Source organism: Gallus gallus, chromosome 7 (genome assembly GCF_016699485.2).
Source record: "Gallus gallus isolate bGalGal1 chromosome 7, bGalGal1.mat.broiler.GRCg7b, whole genome shotgun sequence".
NCBI classification, from domain to species: domain Eukaryota; kingdom Metazoa; phylum Chordata; class Aves; order Galliformes; family Phasianidae; genus Gallus; species Gallus gallus.
The window spans coordinates 27580237-27603644 of NC_052538.1; the positions used below are offsets into that span (position 1 = coordinate 27580237).

A 23408-nucleotide genomic window follows, 5' to 3' on the forward strand; every position below is an offset into this window, starting at 1 on the left:
GCTGACGATGGACTTGTCATATATACATATGTAACCCTGCGAAGACCCTCCATGTGGGACCCAGTTGTTGTTGGCCCTGCTGCTCAGCACTGTTAGACACATTACCTGCTGCTGCAGACGTTGATCTCATGCCAGCTGTGCTACTCGATGGCAGGATGGTGGTTGGTTTGGTAGAAGTCGACGTAGGTGTGCTCACAGTGGTCTTGCTTGTTGGACGGACTACAGGAGGAGGACTCGTAGCAGGGATGATTTCCTTGGTGACCTTACTAGGTATTGTAGTGGTGGGATCCACAGATTTTGTGCTTTCACCGGTAGTATAAATGTGTTTAGTGGTAGTGGGTGTTGGAGCTCTGTGGGTTGTTGTGGTGCTAGCATCACTCAGCGTTGGCTGGCGGCTGGATGGCGTTGTCAGTACAATAGGTTTCACTGTGGTCAGTGCCACTGCAGGGACAATGACGCTGCGGCTTGTTGTGCTTGTCAAGGTACTGAGGGGCACATCTGTGGGCTCAGTCTGTGGGGCATCACTGGCTGTGATGAGCAGAGGTGGTGGTGTTGCCTTCCCAGAGCTACCCCACTGGGAGGTAGCACCCCTTGGTGACATGGTTTCTGTTACAGGTGTGGCAGCAGACATGGACACAACACGGCCACTGAGATGCTCCATGGGCTCCGTGGGGAGAGGGGAAGACCTGGTCATGTTGAAGGAGGTGTTGTTTTGGGGCTGGTGTGTGCCACTGTGCTTGGTGGTCTCTCGGGATGAGCTGCCAGCCACTGCAGCTGTGGAGGGCACCCGCCTGGATACAGTTGTAGCTGTGGGGGTGCTTGCTGGGCCACTGTCACCGGATTGTGAGACAGATGACGGTGATGAAAAGGGAGGCAATAAAGATACTGAAGAATAAGATGGGGAAGCCAATGAGGAAGTGGGCAAAGAGGATGACAAAGCCTGCAGAGGGGTTGAAGATGCCATCACAGAGGAAGAGAGTGGCTCGGATGACTCTGATGTTGCGTACAGGTAAGTTGGTGTTGGTGTTGATGAGAGTGAGTGATGCAGTGATGACACTGAGGAATAACGTGGAGATACTGATGAAGACAGAGATGATCTGCCAGTGGGCAACAACCTGGAGTCAGTGTCAAAGACAGTTGTATTTTGTACACTGCCTACAGAAGCAGAAGTCAATGGTTTGGAAGAGTGCACCAGCAATGGCTCTGTAGATGGTTGAACAAAACTCCCATCACCGGATACATTGTTCTTCCTGTCCTGTGCCACAGGTGATTTCGATGAATCAGAAGGGTTGGAAATTTCTGAAAAAAATGTGGAACTTTCAGAGGAGTCAGCAGAGGTGCTGCTGTTCGAGATAGACAGGAGTGTTCTTTCTCCTCCTCTGGTGTATATGGTTGAAATGTATGTGCCATCCGTATGAGAAACTGAGGTCCTTTTCTCTGCATCAATGCTGCTGACTGGCTGATGGCTACTAGGAAAGCCTGCAGTAAAAGGACAAAATGCATTAGAATGTCAGAAAAAAAAACCCAAAACATTTTAATATCATATTAAAAGTATTTGAAATATACATAAAATACTCTTGTCTGTAAAACTGGCCCATACTTGAAATAAGAGCATCATCCAAGCATAGCTACTGAACTACCTCCTTAGCTCATTCAAAAATGGTGAACTCTGACAGACATAAAGTACCCATGAAAAATGCAGGTTTCTTTAAAAAACCCTCTTCTTCCAGCATTGCTTTTCTAATGTGACTGAGCACTTATCATTCCATGATATTTTGTGGGAAGCTAGGCAACAAAACTCATATCCTCTCTCTCTTATCCTCCATTCCAAACTAAAGCACATCTTTGTTCTTCAGCTGGTTTGCTTTTAGGCACAGTGAACTTCACGCCTCTGTAGGATGAAATTATTGCATTATTTTAACGTGCATCTTATTGTGAACTCATTGATTGAAAACTCTAAATGAGTAGCATATCAGCCTGCAAAAATGCAGATCATGTAGTATTAAAGGAGTAGTCAGTCTTATATGACAAATTTCAGAATGTATAGATAACTTCAACAATCACTACAAATAAAAATATAGGACATTAAAAATTAAAAATTTGATTTACCTCTATAATTGATTCTCTATAACAGACTCTATTATTCATGCTGATCCACAACATGAAACACTTCTGAAAGGATCTCCCACAACAAATCATTTAGGATGCAAAAACCACTTTCCATGGACATCAAAACAGGAGAGCTTCCCCACTAGCACTCAGGCTTGGAGCTTCACCTCTGGAATGACTGCCATGTCAGTAGGGCCTGGCTTTGAGTCCTCGGTTATTGGACACATGAGAACACCTCCCCAGGGACACCCATACCAATGACTGAGAGCTTTGTATACAACGTAAGCAAATGAAGAACAATGGGAACATTCAAAAAAAAAAACAAAAAACAAAAAACAAAGAACAAAACAAAACCACACATGGGGACATGCTAACTTACTTGTGAGATCATTTTGGAAAGACGAATCAGTGAGTAGCTTGGAAGAATGGGTGAAGAGCATCTCTGTTGCGAGGTCTTTGCTGCCAACCGAGGTGTTGGCCATCCCACTCTGCTCCACTGACACCAGCCGAGTTGGCTCTGAAGCACTGGTGGTCTCGGTGTAGGAAGCAGAGCTCTCTGTGCTATGGGTCAGCACGCTGATTGTCACCGGTGTCCCTTCTCTACCACCAGCCAATGTGGCTGAACCGTATGTGGGATCGGTGTGGGGGCTGGAAATCCCTTCCTCCCTACTTGAGCTGCTTAGCGAGTGATAGCTGCTTCCCACAGCTGAAACGGGATCAAAAATTGGGTGTGTGATTTTACCATCTCAGATGAGAGAGCACTCGTGAGCTATACAGTAATTCTAGTTTGAAATGAAGACTAAGAAAATTGCACAGATAAATACAGGTAAGGTAGATCTTGCATGTCTATCACCTTAAACAGTGATTTAACAGAGCAAGTCTGCTTCAAAGGAGGAAGACGATTTAAATATACAGGGACAGTCGGTACCATTAGAGGCACAGTGTCATATTTAGGCTATTTATAGTTATCAACCCAACCCAGGTAGGTAGTAGATGATAGCAAGAAGATATAGTACATGTTACTGAGACTGCTTCAGTTAATCACCCACAGCTGCAGATACACAATACCAACAAGCTCGACCACAACAGATACACAATTCCAATGAGCTCAGTCTTGACAGATACACAATAGCAACGAGCTCAATCAGGATAGCTTATAAATATTGCCCACAACACCTGCAACAGCTCTGAACAGTGCTGGAGGGAACCTCAACCCCATGGAAGAGCCAAGGGCAGGGGAAGGGGGGTCTTGTCCTAATTCAAATGCCATGTGGAGCTCAGAAAGACTCACTGGAAGGTTCAGCAGCGGCCGAGAAGTAGGTGAACACCCTGGATAAAAAGGTGACCTCAGGCTCCGTGTATGCTGTATGGCTGGATGAGACGTGTCTGCCTCCAGGCCATGCTGGAGAGGATGGGATGGAACTGGAGTGGAGCTCCCTGGCCATGTCTGGGTGAGATGTGGGGCTTCCCACTGCCACACTCCATGTGCCATGGTTAGCTGCATCCTGAGATGTCCTCTCCTTATGGGTGGAGAGCATGGTCAGAACGTACGGAGTCTCAGTAGGACCACCAGAAACCTGTTGTCCTCCCGCTGGAACTGCAAAGCAGAGATAGACATACATATGTATATATTCTATTAATAACAATTTTGAGGCCTCAGTGAGGGCCAAAATCTGAACACGTCCATTCCCAAAGGGGTGTTTAACAGGGAGAAAGGCAAGCAGCCCAGGCAGAGCTGCCTCGAGCCGCACATCCTGCAGGTCAGCACTTCTGTCCTGCTCACTGCAGAGGTATGAACTGGTGGCCAGGGAGCCCAGAACGCACCCACTCTTGGAAAAAGACAGAATTTTAAATGCAGGGGGGGAAAAAAAAAAAAAAGACACGCTTCAAAACTTGAAGTTGAAATATTAAGAGCTGGATGGTGGGAACCCGGTCCTTGGTTTGAGGGTGGAGTTCAAATGGTTGTTCAGTCTGTATGTGTGGTCTTGAAAAGCTTCTTGGCTGTCTACACCCTGACAGGAAAAGCTCTGCCTCAGTGCAAAGGCAAATAACTCACCAATCCTGCAGTGCTCAGGCCCCTTTTACTACAAACTGGGGAGATTTCAACAGAAAATCTAGCTTAAAACCAGAAAGCAAGGGTAGAAACTCGGTGGGAGGCCCTTCATGGCAAACCCACACAACCCACCTGAAGAACTTGGTGAGGATGAAGGCACTGAAACACCAGGAGGAAACACGGGCAGCGGCTTCGTTGGAAGCTCACTGAGGCCAGCATCACGCTGTGAGACACCTCCCTGCCTGCCTGGCTCTGTCACAGAAGACAGCAGAAGGACCACATCCAGGGAGCTGGTGCCAGATGGAGCCGGAGCAGAGCTGCCTGCACTGGTGTCTACCACGGGCTCTGTGGTCATGTTCCCACTGCTGGTGGCCATCACTGAGCTGGGTGTGCTGGTGACAGAAGTGTCGGGCAGGCTTCCTCCCCTGGCTGAGGTTGTAGCCCCTTCGGCTGGGAAACAACGATACAAACTGGATTTATACATGTTAAAGTACAAGTAGATGGGCCCACTCTCTTCTATCTCCACCCTCAGGCTGACAAAGTGGGTACAGATATAAGGTGGGAGGAGACTTAAACCTTGAGAAGATGTTTGAGAAGACACAACCCTCTCCAACCCAAGGATCTGGGGAAAGGCTGCTCACAGGACTGCACCCTGAAGAGGGCACCAAAAACAAGAGGTGGGAGTGCTGGTGTACGGAAAGTGAAATGTTCCTCCACAATGCCCCAAAGCATTGCCCAGCACCCTCAAGAGAAAAGGAGGCTCGGGGGAGACGTTACTGCTCTCTACAGCTACCTCAAAGGAGGTTGTGGTGAGGTGGAGTTATCTCTTCTTGCAAGGAACAAGCGACAGGATGAGAGAGAATAGCCTCAGGTTTCACCAGGGAAGGCTCAGGTTGGATATTAGGAAAAAATTATCCACTGAAAGGGTGGTGAAGCATGGGAATAGGCTGCCCAGAGAAGTAGTAGAGTCACCATCCTTGGAGGTACTCAATGTGTAGATGTGGAGCTTAGGGGAATGGGGCAATGGTAGACTTGGCAGTGCTGCATTAACAGTTGGACTCAATGACCTTAGAGGTATTATCCAACTGAAATGATTCTATGATTCTAACATCTCCCTCACCTCTCTCCACACAGACTGGGTATCCAAGGCCTACAGGATGAGGCCCCCGAGAATGGCCTGAGCTCACCTGTGTAAGCACTGCTTGAACTGGCAAGCAGTGACCCCGGGGAGGATGCAGTGGCCCCTGTGCCACCATCAGCCCCTGCTCCCAAAGGCTGCCCAGGAGACAGGGTCCAGTCTGGAGGGTCAATGGTTTTGGCACCAGAAGTGAAAATCTCTGCCGGATGGATCAGGGTGGTGCTGGCAGGCAGAGACCGCAACGTCCTCCCTGTGCTTCTGGTGGCTGTGGCGGACATGGAGCCGCTGGTGGTGTGGAAATCAGTTCTCTTCTCTGTGGCCAGGGTGTTAAATGGCACGTGGCTGCTTCTGGAAGCTGAGATATGATATGATACAGGTAAACAGATGAGCTTTCTTCCAGTAGCACTCAGAAACAGCAAATACATGCATAGGTAGAAAATACCAGACGATGCCAATCTAGAGAAAGAGGATTTCCACAGTTCTGACTCCTTCCCACAGAAATTTTTCTTGTAAAAAAAAATGTGGTTTGATGCCACAAAAAGTGTTGTTATGTTGAAACTGTTGAACTACTACACCTTGCACTTGATTTCACCATTAACTGATGGAGGGTACTCCATGCTGCTAGAACAAACTCATCTCATAACAAGCCAGAAAAGCCTGGAATTCAGCTCAGACAGGGCACAATGCTGAGCAGCAAAGCAGTCAGGGAGAACAGGTCATGAAGGAATGGGCTCAGAGGGACTGGATTCCTTCAGCACTGCAACCAGGTCCAGGAGCAAAGAATGGAATGAAGGACCTGAGACCACATACAAATTGCACTAAAGCTGGCTTGGTTTTTGGGAGGCAGGATGGCCTATGGGGATCTGAAGTTGGGTCCCTGGGATTGCAGGGACACAATCAAACCTCCACTTGCTTAGTTCCCATGTCGAAGAAATAGCGATAGCAACTGGAAATGACAAAGAATTTCAAAATGATTTGAAAGTGAATTTTTTCTTGGCCCAAGGAAACTTTCCATATGCGTGCCTTTTCTGTAAAAACAACAAACCAAACTGTCTCCTCCTTAAAAGAATATTCCATATAGTTCTAATACGTTTTGAGATGTGCAGGTAGTGTAGGATAAAGTAACCATCCTCCTTTTACTCCTCACCTATGGAAGGGCCTTCTGCAGGAGAGGGAGAGAGCAGCAGTGAAGGCTCTGCTTCAGGCTGGCTGGAAGCTGTGGTTTCCCTGGATACAGGCACTCCGTGGGTCTCTCTTGCAGAAGAGGCAGGTGATGATCTGACAGTGCCTGAGGTCCCGGTCACACCACTGCTGGAAGAAGAGACTTCTGCTGCCCATCCACTGCTGTCTGTGGCAGACCTCAGAGGTCTCCCCCCGCTGCCAGTGGCTGTGGCTGAAATGTAAGCACTGGTGGCAGAGGACGCTGAGGTTTCTTCCTCTATTGTTGACATGTCAGTTGGCTGGTGGCTGCTTCTGACACCTGAGATACAAGAAAACCAGATTTGAACAATGCATACAGAGTTACACAAGTGATGGGTGGTCTTTCTATATATATATGTATCTTTATAAACAGCGACTGCTTTTCTCAGTATGGGAGTTTCAAGTAGGCCACCAATACTTTTCAGTTTTTCAACTGAAAGCTGAACACTGCTCCCAGCCTTCCCCCAGTCCCAGTGCAGCTGCACGTCCAGCACCCACTGACAGCATTGTCTACAGGAGAACAACGCAAACTCGGCAACGCAAAACCCAACTCAACCACACAGCAGCCGTCTTTCAGACCAAACCACCTACCTGCAAATGTACGTCCAAAGGCAGAGTGCGAGCTGGCAAGCAAAGGTTCTCGGGGATGTGTAATGAGGTCTCCCTGCCAGCTGCCAGCTCCATGTGTCCCAGCTCCCGAGGAGGACAAAGTGTCCCCTGAAATGCTGGTGGGGTCAGGGCTGGTGGCAGAGCTCGGAGAGGAACCCAGTGTCCCCATTGTCATGTTGTTGAGCGCAGTGGACACGTCTGAGTGCAGCATCACCTCTCCAGCAGTTGGGATGCTCCTGGGCTCTTGACTGCCGTGAGAGGCTGAAAAAGGAGAAAAGAAATAGAAAACTGCACAAACTGAAACAGCTGGGAAGGTTTCATCTCAGCAGACAATATATGTGTGAATATTTACTACTGGGAAATCATTAGGGCAGGGAAAAACCGATCTCCATGTAGGAACTCCTGAAGTAATAGCTTGCAAGATTCTACTGAAAGTTTTCAAAGAAAATCTATCCTCCTCTTCCAACTAGAATAATATTTATCCATACTTTCATTTCTGTGAAATGTTTTTAAACGTACAGAATGTGCCAAGTACAATATTATTCCTCCTTTCTTTAAAATAGAAAGGATGTATTTTGTTTATAAAGACTCTTTAAATAATGTTCTGACTTATACAGCTAGACATCAAAACTCACGCGTGGAAGCACTGCCCGCATCAGCAAGCAGCAGGTCTGCGGAGGACACGGTGGCCCCTGCTCCCAAAGGTGTCCCAGGAGACAGGGTCCGGTCTGGAGGGTCAATGGTTTTGGCACCAGAGGTGGAAATGTCTGCCAGATGAACCAGGGTGGTGCTGGCAGGCAGAGACTGCAACATCCTCCCAGTGCTTCTGGTGGCTGTGGTGGACATGGAGTCACTGGTGGCGTGGAAACCCCAAATTCTCTTCTCCAGTGATGAGCCATCGGATGGTTGGTAGCTGCTTCCAGTGGCTATGGCACAATAAAAGAGCTGGATTTATGTGTATTAAATTATAAACAGATGGATCCATTTTCTTCCCAGATGCTTAAACTGCACGTATGCATATTAAGCGAAGGAAGTTTTCAATCTGGACAAAGAGCTCTCCTGGAAAGGCATGAATCTCCTCCATTCAGGGTGACCCAAGTTACTGCTCATGCAAGAACTGTGGCTCACTGTCACAAAAGCACTGCACCAAAACCCCCATGGAAAATCCCACGAATGGTGGAGTAACCCAGCTCGCCTAATGAAAAGTTTCGATGAAAAATTGTTTATTTTCCACCTATCCTACTCGAAATCCCAACAGCCTGGCTCTACCAAACGCATGCAAAACATAGCACTGGTTCAAGAAAGCAAAAGCTACACAGAGGCTTCCAGAGATGTTCTGAAGCTGAGACACAAACCTGAGGACCAGAAGGACTCACCTCTGGAAGCGTTTTTGGAGGTGGGTGATCCTGTGAGCTCAGGGCTTGTGGCACTCCGTGCAGCATCCTCAGGATGCAGCGTGGTGCCTCTTGCACCAGTCTGGGTGCTGGGAGCATGGGGAGAGGAGGGGGGCTGACCCGGGGAGCTGGGCACAGGGGTGCTGGGGAGCACACTTTGGGCCTGTGGTGCTGGGGATGAGGACAGAGCTGGTCCTGGTGTCAATGTCCTGTCTGTGTCCACAGGGTAACCAGGAGAAGCCAGTGCCCTCCTGCCTCTTGCCTGGCTTCCAGCAGCTGCAAAGAGCAAGGGAGAATAGAGAAATTAATCTTCCTGCTGACCAGGTCGGGGTTGCAGAAGCATCACCCGTAGTGGTACCTGGTGCTACTCTATGCAATAAATAGGGTCACAGCAGCATTTCCCACGTTTCCTACATTTATTGTAGAACATGCTGCCAGAGGGATGGCTGGGAACAGCAGGTTTCCATCACCAAAACGTGTCAGCATTCCAAAATCTGTCTGCCTTTGTGCACAGCAAGAGAAATCTGGACTTATTGCAAACCACTACAAACGTGCAAGGTGGGGAGTGCTCCACCAGGACACCCAGCAGCTGGCAGCCGGGCATTTGTCTGGGATGTGCTCCTGCTGCAGTCCTCAACCAGGAGAACCCAAGGAATTAAAGAACTAAAGACACCCTCTTCACTCATATCCCAGTGAGGCACTTATCTCACCCAAGGGTGATAAGAAAAAAATGGAAACAGGGACAGGGCAAGCAGCACGTGGGAGTCTGAACATCAGAACTCACCAGGAGGTGGGCCGGGGCCAGGGGGGCTGCTCCTCGTGCATCCCCCTTGTTGCAGGGAGAAAGTCCTGGTGCTGGGAGGCGGAACAGTGTGCTCTGCCCCTTGCCTGGTGCCAGGCAGCACCGAGGTGAGCTCCACGTCCCCCACGAGAGAGCTGGAGGTCCTCATGGCCACATCCAGGCTTCTCCTCATCTGATGGCTGCTGTCGATGTCTGAAAGGAAGAGCGAAGGAAAATGAAAATCCCATCGGTGCTGATGTGTGAGGCCAAGCTCTGAGCTCATTTGCACTAGAGAAAGTTTTGCATAATCATAACACGGCCGTGACATTTAGTTTTGGATCCGCACCAGTGTAAATTGGATCGGTGCGTGGTGCCAAATGTCAAAACCCACCACTGCGTGCAGGAGCAATGGCATTCAGCACCCCCACGTGTTTTGTGTGCGTGAGGAGGAATAAGTCCTTAAAGGAGAGCAAAAATAAAAACCCAGGCTCCACGTGCCCATCACAGGACAAAGCAGAGACATGATGGTGTGGATCATCCTAGCATCCCGTGCTCTGCAGCCCTTCCAGAAGCGTGCAGGTGGCCATGAACACCAGAGCCCCTGGTGCAATTTGCACTTCTCTGAAGTCCCTCTGAAAATGACAGTAAGCAGAATAAGCCTTGGCCCCAGGCCTCCAGCAAACAGCCTGGCATACAACAGAAATCAACCAGACACTGACCCCTATGTGCTCCAAGCACATCCCACCTTTAAACTCCACATGACCACAGCCATCAAGAGAAATGTTTTGCTCCCAGCCCGAAGCTGTCACACCACTTGTGGGACCAGTGTGTGCATTTCCCATCAACACTAGTCCTGATGCTCACCAGGCAGAGCAAGGCTCTGAGAGGCTCTCTCTGCAAGCAATAGCAAGCCAGCTGGTTTGGGGAGCTGAGTTACAGCACGGCCAGGACAAACAGATCAGATTCCAGCAGATTTCCCAAGGTATTGGGTTGGCTGGGTGTTGTGAAATGGCAGCACAGGCTGCCCAGGGAGGTGGTGGAGTCACCGTCCCTGGAGGTGTTCGAGAACCATGGAGATGTGGCACTGAGGGGCATGGTCAGTGGGCACGGTGGGGATGGGTTGGGGCTGGATTTGGTGATCTTAGAGGTTTTTTCCAATCTTGATGATTTCCAACCTCAACAACAGAATTTGAGTTGGGTGAGACCTTTAAAGACCATCTGGTACAACCCCCCCTGCAATGAATATGGACACCTACAGCTCCATCAGATGCTCAGTGCCCCGTGCAGCCTGACCTTGAACGTCTGCAGGGACGGAGCATCTACCACCTCCCAAGGCAACCTGTTCCAGTGACTTACTACTCTTATTAAAAAACATTTTTTCCTTATAGCCAATCAAAATCTCCCTTCCTTTACTTTGACACTATTTCCCCTTATCCTACCACAGCAGACCCTGCTGAAGAGTCTGTCCCCTTCCTTCTTACAGCCCCCCTTTAGATACTGAAAGGTTGTTCTCAGAACACCCCACAGCCTTCTGTTCTCCAGGCTGAACAGCCCCAGCTCTCTGCCTGTCTCATAGGGAGGTGTTCCATCCCTGGGATCATTTCTGTGGCCCTCCTCTGGATGCACTCCAACAGCTCCACGTCTATCCTGTACTGAGGACTCCACCTCTGGACGCAGTGCTCCAGGTGAGCTCTCACAGCACAGAGCAGAGGGGCAGGATCCCCTCCCTTACCCTTTTGATGCAGCCCAGGACACGGTTGGCTTTCAGGGCACGCCGTTGGCTCACATCCATGATTCTATGCAGGGACAGGTGGTGAAGGCTCGGCCCTGGCTGTGTCCTCAGCCATGGGACAGACAGCACAACACCGAAAACCACAGCACTGCAACATCTCACAGCCATCCTTGGGTCCATCCCGCACCGAGCTGAACGCAACGCAACGCAGCCTCCTCCGGCGGCAACGTGGCTGCAAGTGCAGAGCCCACATCTGCGGAGTTGCATAATCTCAGCATCACCCGAGGCTCGGGGTGGGGAAAAAGTCATCTAAACTTAGAAAACTCCCGGCTGGCGGGAGGCAAAGCCGAGGAAGGAGCGCGGGCTCGGCAGGAGGAGGAGGAGCGGGGGCACGGCGCTGCGTGGGGAGCGCGGCTGCGGATGTCGGGATCATGGGCGGAGGCCACTTAGGAGCCAAGCGGGGTTGTGCGAACAAAAGCTGCAGCCCTAAATCTGGACCTTCCAGGGCGCGCTGGGATTTTCAATTTCCTTCCTTGTTCTTGCCCTGAGAGGAGCAGCTCGAGGAGTGGGGGGAGGAGGAAAACCGGAGCTTAAAAAAATGTTCATGCTCGAGGCCGGTCAGCTCAGCGTAAACACGCCGATAATGTTGCTTCAAGCAGGTCCCTCGTGTGCACTAAGCACGGGAAGAATGCAAGAGGTTTTTCACCACACGCGCTTAACCCTTTTCGTAATTCTTTCAGCGTGGCGGTCGCTTTCCCCCTCCACGGTGAGGAATAAGGAGGAAGGATTTCTCCGGCCACCAACTGCTCCAACGCATCGCAGCCGGGGCTTCACTCCAGCCACAGACCCCGTGGGTTTCGAGGCCCCCAACGTGGGCGGCAGCAGCTGGGATGCCGGTGGCCATCTGTCTGCTGGTGGCCATCTGTCCATGCTGCTATGGGGACAGATGCCCTGGGGCTGCGCTCAGGCTGCACTCCCGCCCTGGGGCTGCACAACCACCGAGGATGATAAGGGCTGGGTTTGCTTCCTACCCTTTCTGATAACTCTGTGCTTATGAGTCCAGAGCCCCGCGCTCAGAGCTACCGTAAGAAAAGCAAAAACTTCAGTAATTCCTTTTAAAAGCAGTACCCTCCAAGGGTACTTGGAAATAAAGAGCACTCACAAACCAGGGGCCGCCTCCAAAGGCCAGGGACAAAGCCCACGCCGCGAGGACAGGATGCTGTCCTGCTTACCCAGGGCTTTCCAGCCACTCCATTTGGTGTTCCAAACAGCGCTCCAAACAGTGCCACCGCCACCCAGGTCCCAGCTCCAGCCCAGGAACCTGCACCTTCTGCTCATCTACCTGGACGATCTGGGCTTAACGCACAGGTCTCTGGGAACCACAGTGGTGGACATCACCGACCCACAGTTGGAGCGGCACCCCGAGCCTCTCTCTAGTCATCAGCTGTGGCTTCCACACGGCTTTTGGCAACTGAATTTTAAAAAGCCCCGTTTTACAGTCGAGCCTTTGGAAAACGCTTTCAAATACAAATCTATTTCTAGCAAGCTCCCCATACCCACACAGAAACTCCAGCAAAACCCCCTGGAGCCAGAAGCACGCAGCTGGCAGACACCTCATTCCCTCTTTAAATCCTCCAGGCTGCTCCCTGACAGCAATGCACCAGGAAAAGTCACCCTCGCAGCACTCCTCGCTCCTCTTTCCAGGGATTTAAGGTCCCCCTGGAGCGTTCCTGAGCAAAGCCAGCAGTGTGGGCAGAGCCGTACGCGACCTGACGTCGCTGCAGCGTTTGCTCCCATCTGAGGACAGTGCTGCTGGAGACCGTCAGACGGCACAGGGAGGAAGTCTGCTGGCGGGGCTCCACTGCAGTGCAGTTGCTAGGTCACTGGAACAATAAAAAGGCAAGAAAAAACATCCTGGCTGCAAAAAGAACAAAAAAAATTGGGGGAAAAAAAGGAAAAAAAAAATGAAAGAAAATAGCTACGGCAGCTCCATGAGTGCACAGCGCTGGTGAGGGGAGGTGGAATGAGAGTTGGGAGTGCAAGACAAGGCTGCTGCTGGCTTTTATGGGCTCACAAGTTCACTTGTAAGACAGCCCTTCCTCACACAAATAAGGAATTAATGGAAGCATGGAGTTTGCCTGCAGGGTTTGCGATTGTTATGAATCTCACCCAGGGCTCGTGAGGACAATAGTTCAGGGGAAGGTGGCCCTACTGCTAGCGAGGCCAGATTAATTACCCATTGAATGCTAACGAGGACGCACAGCCTCCAGGCAGCACCCAGCTCCCAGCAGCTGCCCCACATGCGTCCGTGTGTCCTCTGGGGCAGAGGGGCTGCGCCGAGGTGGGGTGAGAGCAGCCCACATGTTGCGGGACTCCGCTTTGCTTTCTGAGCCTTGCACTCCGTTCAGGGCCAGGAGGGAGCATTAGCTCATTCTGCCTGACCTCACGTGTAACAGAAGTCACCGAACGCAGCTTATTTACTCCCAGCATAAGCTCAGTGCCTTGGATTTGAATTAAGCAGAGCTTGCAAGGAAGAAGAACCAACCACTGGTGTTGGCGGGCTGGCCTGGATGCCAGCGGGGCCGCTCGGTTTGGGATGGAATGGGGGTAGGAGCCCTGTGAGCCCTTCTACCAGCACATGGGCTGTGCCCAGGGTGGGGCGAAAGCAGCATCCACAGAGCTTGGTTTAAACCAGAGCCATCACAGTGGCACGAGTGGAGTGGACAGCACGGAACCAGGGTTTGGTGTCATATTAGGGCTTAAATAAGATTGTGCTGGGTTTTTTTTGGTTTTTGGATGGGTTTTCTAAGCAGCATTGCACTGGGAGGGGAGGAACACATTCACTCATTGCATAGGAATGGGTCAGGAGCACACGGCCAACCTGGGAGCTGAGGGGACTGGAGGGGGGGAAGGTCCCCAGGTCACTGAGCTGGGAGCTCCAGGCCACGGCTTTGCCCACCATCTCTGTGCTCCCATTGAGACCCATGGATTCCCTGTTTTGGGGCCTGCACAGCAGCCAAGCCCTGTAGGTGGTGAGGGCTGGTTTGCCCACGGCCCCGGTATGGGGCTGCAAAGAAAGACCTGTGGGGCTGCCCCTATGCACCTCTCTGAAAACACCTTCACAGTGACTGTGCCCCGATCAAGTTTCCCTCCTAAGAAACGTCCCTTTCAAAGGGCTTTTATCTGCAGGGCTGGCTGCCGCTTTCACCCCGCTGCCCCATTCTGCATCTGCTGAAAGAGCCGATAACGTCCCCGAAAGAATTAACATTAGTCCTGTAACCGAACCCAAATCCAACAATGATGAATGTTCTTTCCTTTGAGCTCTCCCAGGCCCGTACCAGGGGTGAGGAGCTCTCTAAGGACGCCTTTGTGAGCCGCAGTCACCGAAACCCCGCTCCTTGTCCCCCAGACACAGAGACAATTGTGCCCAGCTCCAGCCCGAGATAAAGGATGAGTTACAAGAGCAGGACTGTGCTCCACAATTGCAGCCCTTGATCGCAGGGATAGCGAACCACGCGGTTTGTTTGCCAAGGTTTGCACTCCTGGCCCTGCATTCGCATGGCGGCGCTTGGCATAGCTCAGTGCATTCCTCCCTTTTGTGTTACCTCCTAAACCACCTCCACTTGTCAGCTCGGGAGATCTCGCAGCTATGCGGGGACAAACCTGGCCGGCACTTGTATGTCTTTCTTCCCAGAAGCTTTAGCTACCAGCTGCTATGGTTTCCCTGATAAGAAAGTGTTCTCTTACCGATAATGGCACAGACGCAGCCAAACCACTGTTCAGAGATGCTGAGAAACCCCTCCCCAGAGTAAACGGCTGAAAATGCGGTAGATAATCACCTTTTGGGTGATCCTGCAAGGGGAGATGGCTTCAGCTCCCTGCCGAGCCCCACCTTGTGCTTTTACAGAGCCTAAGCCCAAACCCTTCCAACACCCAAACTCCAACTCACACGCACCCCAGAAGAGCTGTTCCGCCCCCCACCAGCCCGGCTGGGCTGCAGCAATGTGCCACCACCACCCCAACCCCACACCATTCACCCCAGCCCCAGCACAGCGTGACGTTTCGCACCGCTCCTCGGGGCTTCAGAGATTTTCCACCGGAGGAAGGGTGTTACCGGCAGCGTCCTGACAGGCGGTGACGCGGCTGATTGTGCTGTGCAGCCCCCAAGTTCCTCCCGTGGCTGCAGAGGTTGGGTGCTGTGAAAGCTTCTGAGCAAACACGGCAGCAAAACGAAGCCCTCCTTTGCTACCGTGGGTCCACGGGTGGCTGTCTGCCGTACCCCAAATCCCTGCACGGTTTCCTCTGCAGTCTGGAGATCCCAGAGAGAACCTCGTAGCGGTGGAAATGAAAATGATGCCTGAAGCACGCAGAAAAACACGGTGACAGATGTCCCAAAGGTGCATGTGATTCCATGGGGGTGTGACGGCAGCTGCCCCACATCCTCGGGGACATGCAGGGAAACACTCTTCAGTCCCTCCCCAGCTAAATCAGCGTCGAGTCAAAAAAGGGCATTTCCCTACTGCCTTCACAGCCATGAGCTCCTTTCTCCCTTGGTTAACGACAGCCCCAGGGGCTAGCTGGGCCTTTGGGGACAGAAAGCCAAACCTTCTGCAGCTCTCAGTGCAGATTTCTGGCACCCGTGCAGCATCACCCACAGCCGAGGTGCTGACAGCAGCAGGGGAGACGTTCGCAGCACCAGCTGCAAAACCAGCTAGCAAAGGACTCAGCACTGGGACAGAGCAGGGTATTTGTACACCTAAGCCCCCCTCCAAGAGCCCTTCCTGCATGGAGGACAGACGATGCCAAATGCTTTCATCCAGAGCCACAGCGGGACTGGATGTGGACACCAGCACCACGGAGGATGGGTTGGCTTGTGCATTTAGCTCACCGAATAAAAGATATTTCTATTCCTTGTGAATTTTATACGGGTTTATCATCTCTTTCTCTCCGCCTAAACGCTGACAGCCCTAAGAACAAACTATCTTCTGCCCCACTTTCACACGGGTGGAATTCTGACCCCAGCATCTCCACCAACAAAACCCTGCGGGTGTTTCACCTTGCTCCAGCTGCCACCTCTTCAGGGTGGGCCCGCCAAGAAAAAGCTAACAGCAGGGAAGGGATGGGACCCAGCATCCTAACCCCTGCATTACAGACCTCACCACTCCGACCCTAGCACAGGTCCTCGTTGCAAGCAGCACTTCTACAATGCAGGCAACAGCTCCGCGGGCAGCCTGGAGGAGCTGAAGTTTACAGAGCTTCTTTTACTCGGGGGAACTGCATTTTTCTAAGATTATATTATAACTTGGGCTGGCCGCTCAGTAACGCAACATCATTTCCCTTTTGGGTGGGAAAGTTCTCTCCTTGTCCCCTGATTCGAATGATTTCAGCCCGAAAGGATGAACGCGAGCTCTCTGCATAACCAAAGAGCCGTCAGCCACAGCAGGATGCTACGGCACAGCACAGGGGCATTAAAAATGCATGGCTGCTTCTGCACGCACGTTGGCAAAGAGGGCAGGAGGGGAGGGTGGCCATGTGCAACAAACCCGCGCTCATAGGATCATTAAGGTGGGAAAGGACTGCTAGAATCCCCGGTCCAACCACTGACCCATGCCCACTGACCACGTGCCACGTTGCCACATCTCCACTGTTCTTGAACACCTCCAGGGACGGTGACCCCACCACCTCCCCGGGCAGCCTATGCCAACGCCTCACCACTCCTCCAGAGAATAAATGTTTCCTAACATCCAACCTGAACCTCCCCTGGTACAACTTGAGGCCATCACCTCTCATCCTATGGCTGTTACATGGGAGGAGAGGTCAAACCCCACTTCACCACAACCTCCTTTCAGGGAGTTGCAGAGAGCCATAATGCCTCCCCTGAGCCTCCACTTCACCAGCCTGAAGAACCCCACTTTCTACTGACAGCCACCCACAGGCTTCATTCCCTCCCTGAGCCTCTGCTTGTAGCTCTCTTGCATCTGCTCCGGATGAATATCCCAGCAAACCAACCTCTAATATTTATGGAAACAGCAAATTACAATGCGAACATTGCAAAACTGCTCAGAGAAATAAAAATTTGAATTTGTAATCAGGTCTGTTTCCACTGGAAATTGGATTCTGCCTTTTATGCTCAGCCGATCAGGAAAAAGAAAAGCACACTGTGTGACCTACATCTTCAATGGGATGTAAATAACAGCCCGTGTTTGGGGTGCTGGGGGCTCGTGACAAGCTTGCCCACCAGCTGCAGGCCACGGATTATCTATCGCACAGCATCAGGGGAATATAATGAGCGAGTAACCTTTACATTTGCTTGGAGCAACTTCTGATCAACCTGCCCTTAAAGCTTCTTTGCACCACTCCAACAGCAGAGAGGCACTGAGACAGGTGCCAGCATGTGGCCATCCCTTCCACCCCAAAGCCATTCCATGATTCTGTGACCAGACCCATTGGGTGGGGTTGCAGCCTGGGAGCTGCACTGGGAAAGGTTTCTGAACCTTAAAACTGGGATCCCTAACAAGAGAAGGGAGCACACTGCACCAGAGGGCTGTGAGGATGGCAGGGGGGGGCTTCATTCCTCTAAACCAAACTCTCCATCCCAAAACTGGCATCCCCTGGGGAGGGGGGCGGCTGCACCATGGGCTGCAGCCACGCGAAATAACTACAGCAAATGGAATGATGATAAAACAGTGACTGCTGCTTGGGAAGAGCAGCGTGCAAAAGGCTGCCCAAACGCTGCGATCTTCACAGGTGTGGAGTGGCTCCGGTGCTTACTGCAGGAAAACTGAAAAATCCAGGCAAGTCCAGCACAACAGCACCTCTCCCTTTCCTCTTCTATTTCCCTCCTTTCATTTCTGTGTGCGTGCACGTGTGCTTTCTAATTCACCCAACCTGAAGGAGCAATGCTGAGCCTACCCAGCCCCATGGGCCTCTGAGCCTGCAGAATGAATGACACACCCCTCCCGCAGCACCAGCTGTGAACGAAGCAGCATCCTGCACCTCTCTGCATTGCTGTGACTGCGCGGAGCCGCCCAGTACACAACAGGAAGTCCAAGGCACTTCTGGAGGCAGAACGCCACTTCGGTGCGAAGGGACATCCTTGTGAGCACCCCATCCCAGGCAGTTCCTTCCCAGGTCGTTCCTGACCTCATTTCCCAGCCTCATGGAACCAACGGGGCTGGCGTCCTGCCGGGCACAGCGGGGTGTTATTCCCATATGTGAGATGGGAACGATGCATCTCTGTTTCTCATGCTCCACAGGGACTGCACTAGGGACTTCAGTGCCACCTCTTCCCTACTCTCCTTCAGGTCTCCTCCGGGCGGTGGAAGCATTGGAGGGATTCAGACCACGGCAGTCCCTTCTGCACCTACAGCTTGGCCTGAGGGCAGCTGAGGAGATCCCATCCCCAGCACCGACCCCTGATGGACAGCATGGGTCTGGGACTCACAGTGACCCATGGCAGCTGTTAGCACGCGGCGTCATCTGTTGTGCCATTTGCCGTTATCGCTCCTCCTGGCTCAGGGCTGATGCAAACCCTGAGCCACCTGTAGCTGCAAACCTCACGCCCGCACCCTTTCCTGGCAGAGGCTTGGAGCGAGCTTTCCAGGCTCCAGCAAAGGTGATGCATTCCTCCGTCGGCTCTCAGGAGTCATCAAGGTCACAGGAAAAGACAGCAGATAGGAATCTGAGATGAAATGGAGTCCTTTTTGCTATCCACCGAGAGATCTGCGTGACCCTCACCAAACAGCAGCCGAGGTCTTGTGCAGGCGGTTGCAGCATCCATCTCCCTGAGCCCTGAGCAGGTGAGCAGCACTGGCCTGGAAAGAGCCCTGGCGCTCTGTTGCCGAGTGGGACAGCCCCAGGTCCCCTTCATTGCATCCTCGTGGTCCCCACGCTGCTCGCACCCCGCTGGTGAGCAGCTCTGACCCAGCCACACACCGTGGTTACAGGGGACGGTGTGATCCTACAGCGTCACACTTCGGGTGCACGAAGGTAACTCAAGCATTACGGTTTCGCCGCATTTCCTGAAGTTTAATAGCTTGAAAAAGAGCAAACTTAGCGGCAAAGCACGGCGTTCTCTTCCCATCAGGGACTAAAAGCTGAGGTACAGACCGAAAGCTGACGTTCGTTGTGCCCATCAGGCAGGTGTGCAGCAGCACGTGCTCAGGCACCAGTGCTCCCAGGGCTTTGCGCTGTGCCTCCTCTGGGAAACGAGGAAACCCACTTACGGGGCGACAACCGAAGTGAGCTCTGCTTTTCCCGTGCGAAATGCAGCCTGCCCTCCGCTCGCCCGTGCTGGAAGCAGGCTCAGCATCACTGCCAAGCACCAACCAGTGACTGCTCCCAGAGCGGAGTGCCGGGCGGGGGGTGCAGCAGCGGGGAGGCTGCAGGGAGACTGGAGAGGGCTGGGTGTCGGCGGGCGGGCACCCACGCAGCCTCCGAGCCCACTCGCTCCCGGCAACGCGTTGACGCCTTCCCCCGCACGTTCCCTTAGCAAGCCCGAACCAGCCTTAAGAACACGGGGCCGGGCAGCTCGGGCAGCCCACGCGTGGAGCAGCAGCCGACCCGCCGTCCCTCCCCGTGTCCACACTCACCCGGGCGGCCGTGTCCCGCGGCGGGAGGCGAGCAGGGGCGGCCGAGGCGGCTGCGGGGCGGCTGCGGCGGCGGCGGCGGAGGAGGAGGAAGGCGCCGGGGGGGAGCGAGGGGCAGCGACCCGGCCGGCGGGGCCAGCCCGAGCCCCAGCAGCAGCAGCAGCAGCAGCAGGGCGCAGGCTGCCGGCATGGCGCTGGGGACGGGACGGGGAGCGGGGCGTGCTGCCGGGGCTGGAGGGAGCGGCTCACATGCCCGGAGCGGGGCGATGGGGAACGGAGGAGGAGAACGGCAGAGGGCAGCTGCCCCGGGGAGGGGGGGCGGCCGCGGTCCGGCCTCAGCAGCGCGGGGTGCCCATGGCGGCACGGGGGGGCCCGGCCAGCGGCAGCCTGCGGCCAAGTGCCGGCGCCCGAAAGTAAAAGGGCAGGCGGCCGAGGCTCCTCCTCGAGCCTGACATCACCCGGCGCGGCCCCGCACGGCTCGGCACGGCCCCCCCCGCCCGGCCCGGTCCCCCACCCCCCCAACCGCCGCTCCTCCGCACTATTTTTATCCGTCCCCTACTGTCGGTAGAGCCCCGCTCCCCGCTCGGGCAGCTCCGCGCCCGCTGCCGCAGAGGTTCGGGCTGCGCGGTGCCCCCCTCGCGGGTGGGGGCTGCGCCGCGGATCGGAGCGGACGGAACCCGGCCGGGTTCGGGCAGCGCCGTTCTACCGGAAAGTTTCTTTCCGGCTGAGCGCGGTGAGCGTTAAGCGGCCCCGAACTCCGTTCCCACCGAGGCTGCGGCGAGTCCTTGCCAAAGGACTACAAATCTTTTATTGGTTATAAAGCGGACCCGCTCTCCTTTAAATTCCAGCAGCAGTTTCTCGCGGCGGTCAATTTCCCAGGCTGGGCCGTACGGGAGGCAGAGGATTTCCCTTTATTGTTCTGAAATTCCCTTTCCTAACTCCACGCTGTTGGCTGTGCTGTGCGGAGTGCACGCCGCGGCAGCGCTCTGTGCCACTGCTGGCAGCCCCCGGCCCGCAGTTCACTGCCCCCACGACCCCAACCCATCCTCGCTCCTTCCATGGGATGCCCAGACGTCCTTTGCTTTCCCCCCTCAGCTAGCTCAGATTCAGGCTGAATTTCCACGAGCCACTTTCACCCAAGCAGAATCCAACGCTTCAAACCACAGCTACAGCTGGCAGCCCTCCAAACACAAGACAAATAACGCCGGTTCGGTCCATAGTCCCCAGCTCCCTCCTTCTCCCTTCCCCAGAAGCAGAAGCAAACAGCTCCCTGACAAACCCAAACCCTCAAAGGCTTCTTTCCACCCAAAAGGTGGCACTGATGAGCCCAGACGTGGGGATATCGCGTTCCCTGCTATTCCAGGTTTCTCTGAAATGGACCAACAAATCACAGCCACACCTCTCATTGCAGCTGGGGACATCTGAGTGGCCCAGAAACTGCTGGCAACGAGCTGCACCGGGCACAGAATCACAGAATTACTGGAGTTGGAAGGGACGCCTAAAGGCCATCTGGTCCAATCCCCCTGCTGTGACACCTACAGCTCCATCAGGTGCTCACAGCCCCATCCAGCCCGACCTTGGGTGTCTCCAGGGGCAGAGCATCCACCACCTCTCCAGGCTGCATCAGCCTTTGTCAGATGGACCCACCCATTCCCTATGGAACACATCATAGAAAGAGCCCTAACCCAGAAGACAGAGAAACCAACACCCAGCCAAGGAATGCACCGCCATGAGTTAAAGCTTGTGCGAGGAGCTGAGACGTATTCCGATACCTTGGGGGAAGACACAGGGCAGGAGTTCAAACATTTGGAGATATCTTTTTATATGAAACGAATGGCTCCCCATTCCTATAAGTACTCCTCATCCTCTGAAGCTGTAAATCCAACAGGCAGGAAGTGCGGTATCAAGTGCTTTTCCAAAAAGCCTCAATAAATTCTTCCTACTGTTTTACCCAACAGGCGCAGCGAGAACAAACCTGGCAGCATGCAGACACAGAATAAACATCGCCGAACACACAGCCATGAAGGAAGCAGGGCCAGACCGAATGCTTCCGTGTCCCTGTGGCCATCATGGATCCCACTAAAGACCCAGCATGGAAGACCCCTATTGGCCCTCCCAGGTGGGCAGCTAATGCCCTCTTCCCAAAACTCCCATTAAAAGCATCACACACCAGGAGGTGGCCATAGGGATGTTACATCCATCCTCTTGCCATTGTGGTCACCAACGGGACAAAAGCAGCACAACGGGAGCCAGTGCCATCAAAGGAGTATTTACCATCACAGCCAAACTGCCCCCTCACTGTCGTGGCTCAATTACAAGCACCTGGGAAGGAAACACCAAATTTCCTTTTCCATTTACTCCCCAAATGCACTCCCTTTCCCACCAGATGCCCAATTTGCCAAGGCTTTGTGGGCTGAAAAGGTAAAGCTACCACATTTTCTTGCCACGTTATTTCATTCCCACCTCATCTTCACTAAGGCTTATCCCTGCACTGAAGGAGTCAGCTCACGAGGAACCCCAGTGTTCCTAAGCCCCAGCTCTAACATAGCTACGTAAAGCATGACGGATGCTATATGCTGATCAACTGAATCCCACCATCCCTCCGTGTTAGGGGAGGAAAAACACCGTTTGGTTTTGTTTCACCCTGCTTTACACATCCCAGCCCGAGGGGCTGGAGGCACACAGCCATTTTGCCAGGTTCTGCATTGTTTTGCCCTGAAATCACAGAGAAGCACAAGAGTTTTGACAGAAGAGGCACCTCCATAACACCTCACCAGGGTCGCACTCACTGGTCACTCCCGGTTGGTTGTCCAGGAACCCTTCCAAGCCCCGGCACAGAACTCCTGCAGCTCGCTTGAAACACAGCCCAGATCTGTCCCGAGCTTGGAGCAGGCTCATAAACCTCAGACAAGTTTTCAGCTGATGATGAATTAAGGTACAAAGTGAATAGTTTCTACTCCTGGAATTTGTTATTAAAAGTCCCGAGTTTCCGAAGCGGACAGATAGTTCCTAACCCAGTAATTAATTACCTTCCCTGTCTCCTCTCGACGCTGTAAGCCATCCATTAACGGATCCCAACCATCCAAAAGGCACTTAGCACCTGAACATTTTTCTCCACATTCCGGGGGTAGCGGTGCTCGATTGATTTCTCCTTCCAGGGAACGCTTGCCTTGTGCCTCCCTTGGAAGCAGCTCGTTCCAGACACTTGACATTGGGAGGTTGGGATGGATGCGGGTCTTGTGATCTCCTTTCATCACTCACAGCAAAACGCACAGCACATTTATGTCACCAGGTCCAAAATGTTCCCTTCTGATTCCCGTCAGAAACAAACCCCGTATCTTCTGGGGAAAAACAGTCAGCCATTTCGATCCATCCGAAGCAACTCGGAACCTCGGATTCCTCTCTTTCAGGACCCTTCTCAGTCTGCTCTGAGAAGGAATATCAGTGAGTCCACCGCACACCCATTTTGTATGGAGTTCCCATACTTACTGGTTCACTATATTGATTTTTTTCCCCTATTTATGGCAGTAATGGCCCATTCTAGGATTCACCAGGCAAAGGCAATCATTCTAAGAACCTCCTTTCCCCACTGATTTAAATGATAACCCTATGCTGGCTGCTGTGCTTCAGCGCATCCCGTCCAGGTGCAGCTATGATGCTGGATTAAACTGAGCCAGAACCAGAAGCACAAGGGTGACAACACTATGGCTTGCTGGCCACAGAGAGCCCCTTGCCACATCCCAGGCACAGCATCATTATTTATTTCAGGTGTTTTGTTTGCTGCTTCTCCAGCATCACATTTAT

General features: G+C 52.9%; 1 protein-coding gene across 5 annotated transcripts in view; it reads right to left on the bottom strand.

The window, feature by feature from the left end:
- HEG1 (heart development protein with EGF like domains 1) overlaps positions 1–20019 on the bottom strand; it is a 36379-nt gene extending 16360 nt beyond the window's left edge. For 3 of the 5 annotated variants that reach the window (XM_040703637.2, XM_015289963.4, XM_040703638.2), the window contains exons 1-11: positions 19608–20019; positions 9288–9497; positions 8486–8779; positions 7745–8035; positions 7092–7370; positions 6448–6780; positions 5350–5655; positions 4295–4612; positions 3401–3706; positions 2489–2815; positions 106–1479 (exon numbers count right to left, since the gene is read on the bottom strand). In XM_040703637.2, coding sequence (XP_040559571.1) covers positions 106–1479; positions 2489–2815; positions 3401–3706; positions 4295–4612; positions 5350–5655; positions 6448–6780; positions 7092–7370; positions 7745–8035; positions 8486–8779; positions 9288–9497; positions 19608–19794 — 4225 coding nt within the window. In that variant the 5' untranslated portion in view covers positions 19795–20019. Of the gene's footprint in view, positions 1–105; positions 1480–2488; positions 2816–3400; positions 3707–4294; positions 4613–5349; positions 5656–6447; positions 6781–7091; positions 7371–7744; positions 8036–8485; positions 8780–9287; positions 9498–11016; positions 18137–18159 lie in introns of those variants that run through there. The other 2 variants (XM_046943759.1, XM_046943758.1) reach the window with 2 other exon arrangements.
- Between the last annotated feature and the right edge of the window lie 3389 nt (positions 20020–23408).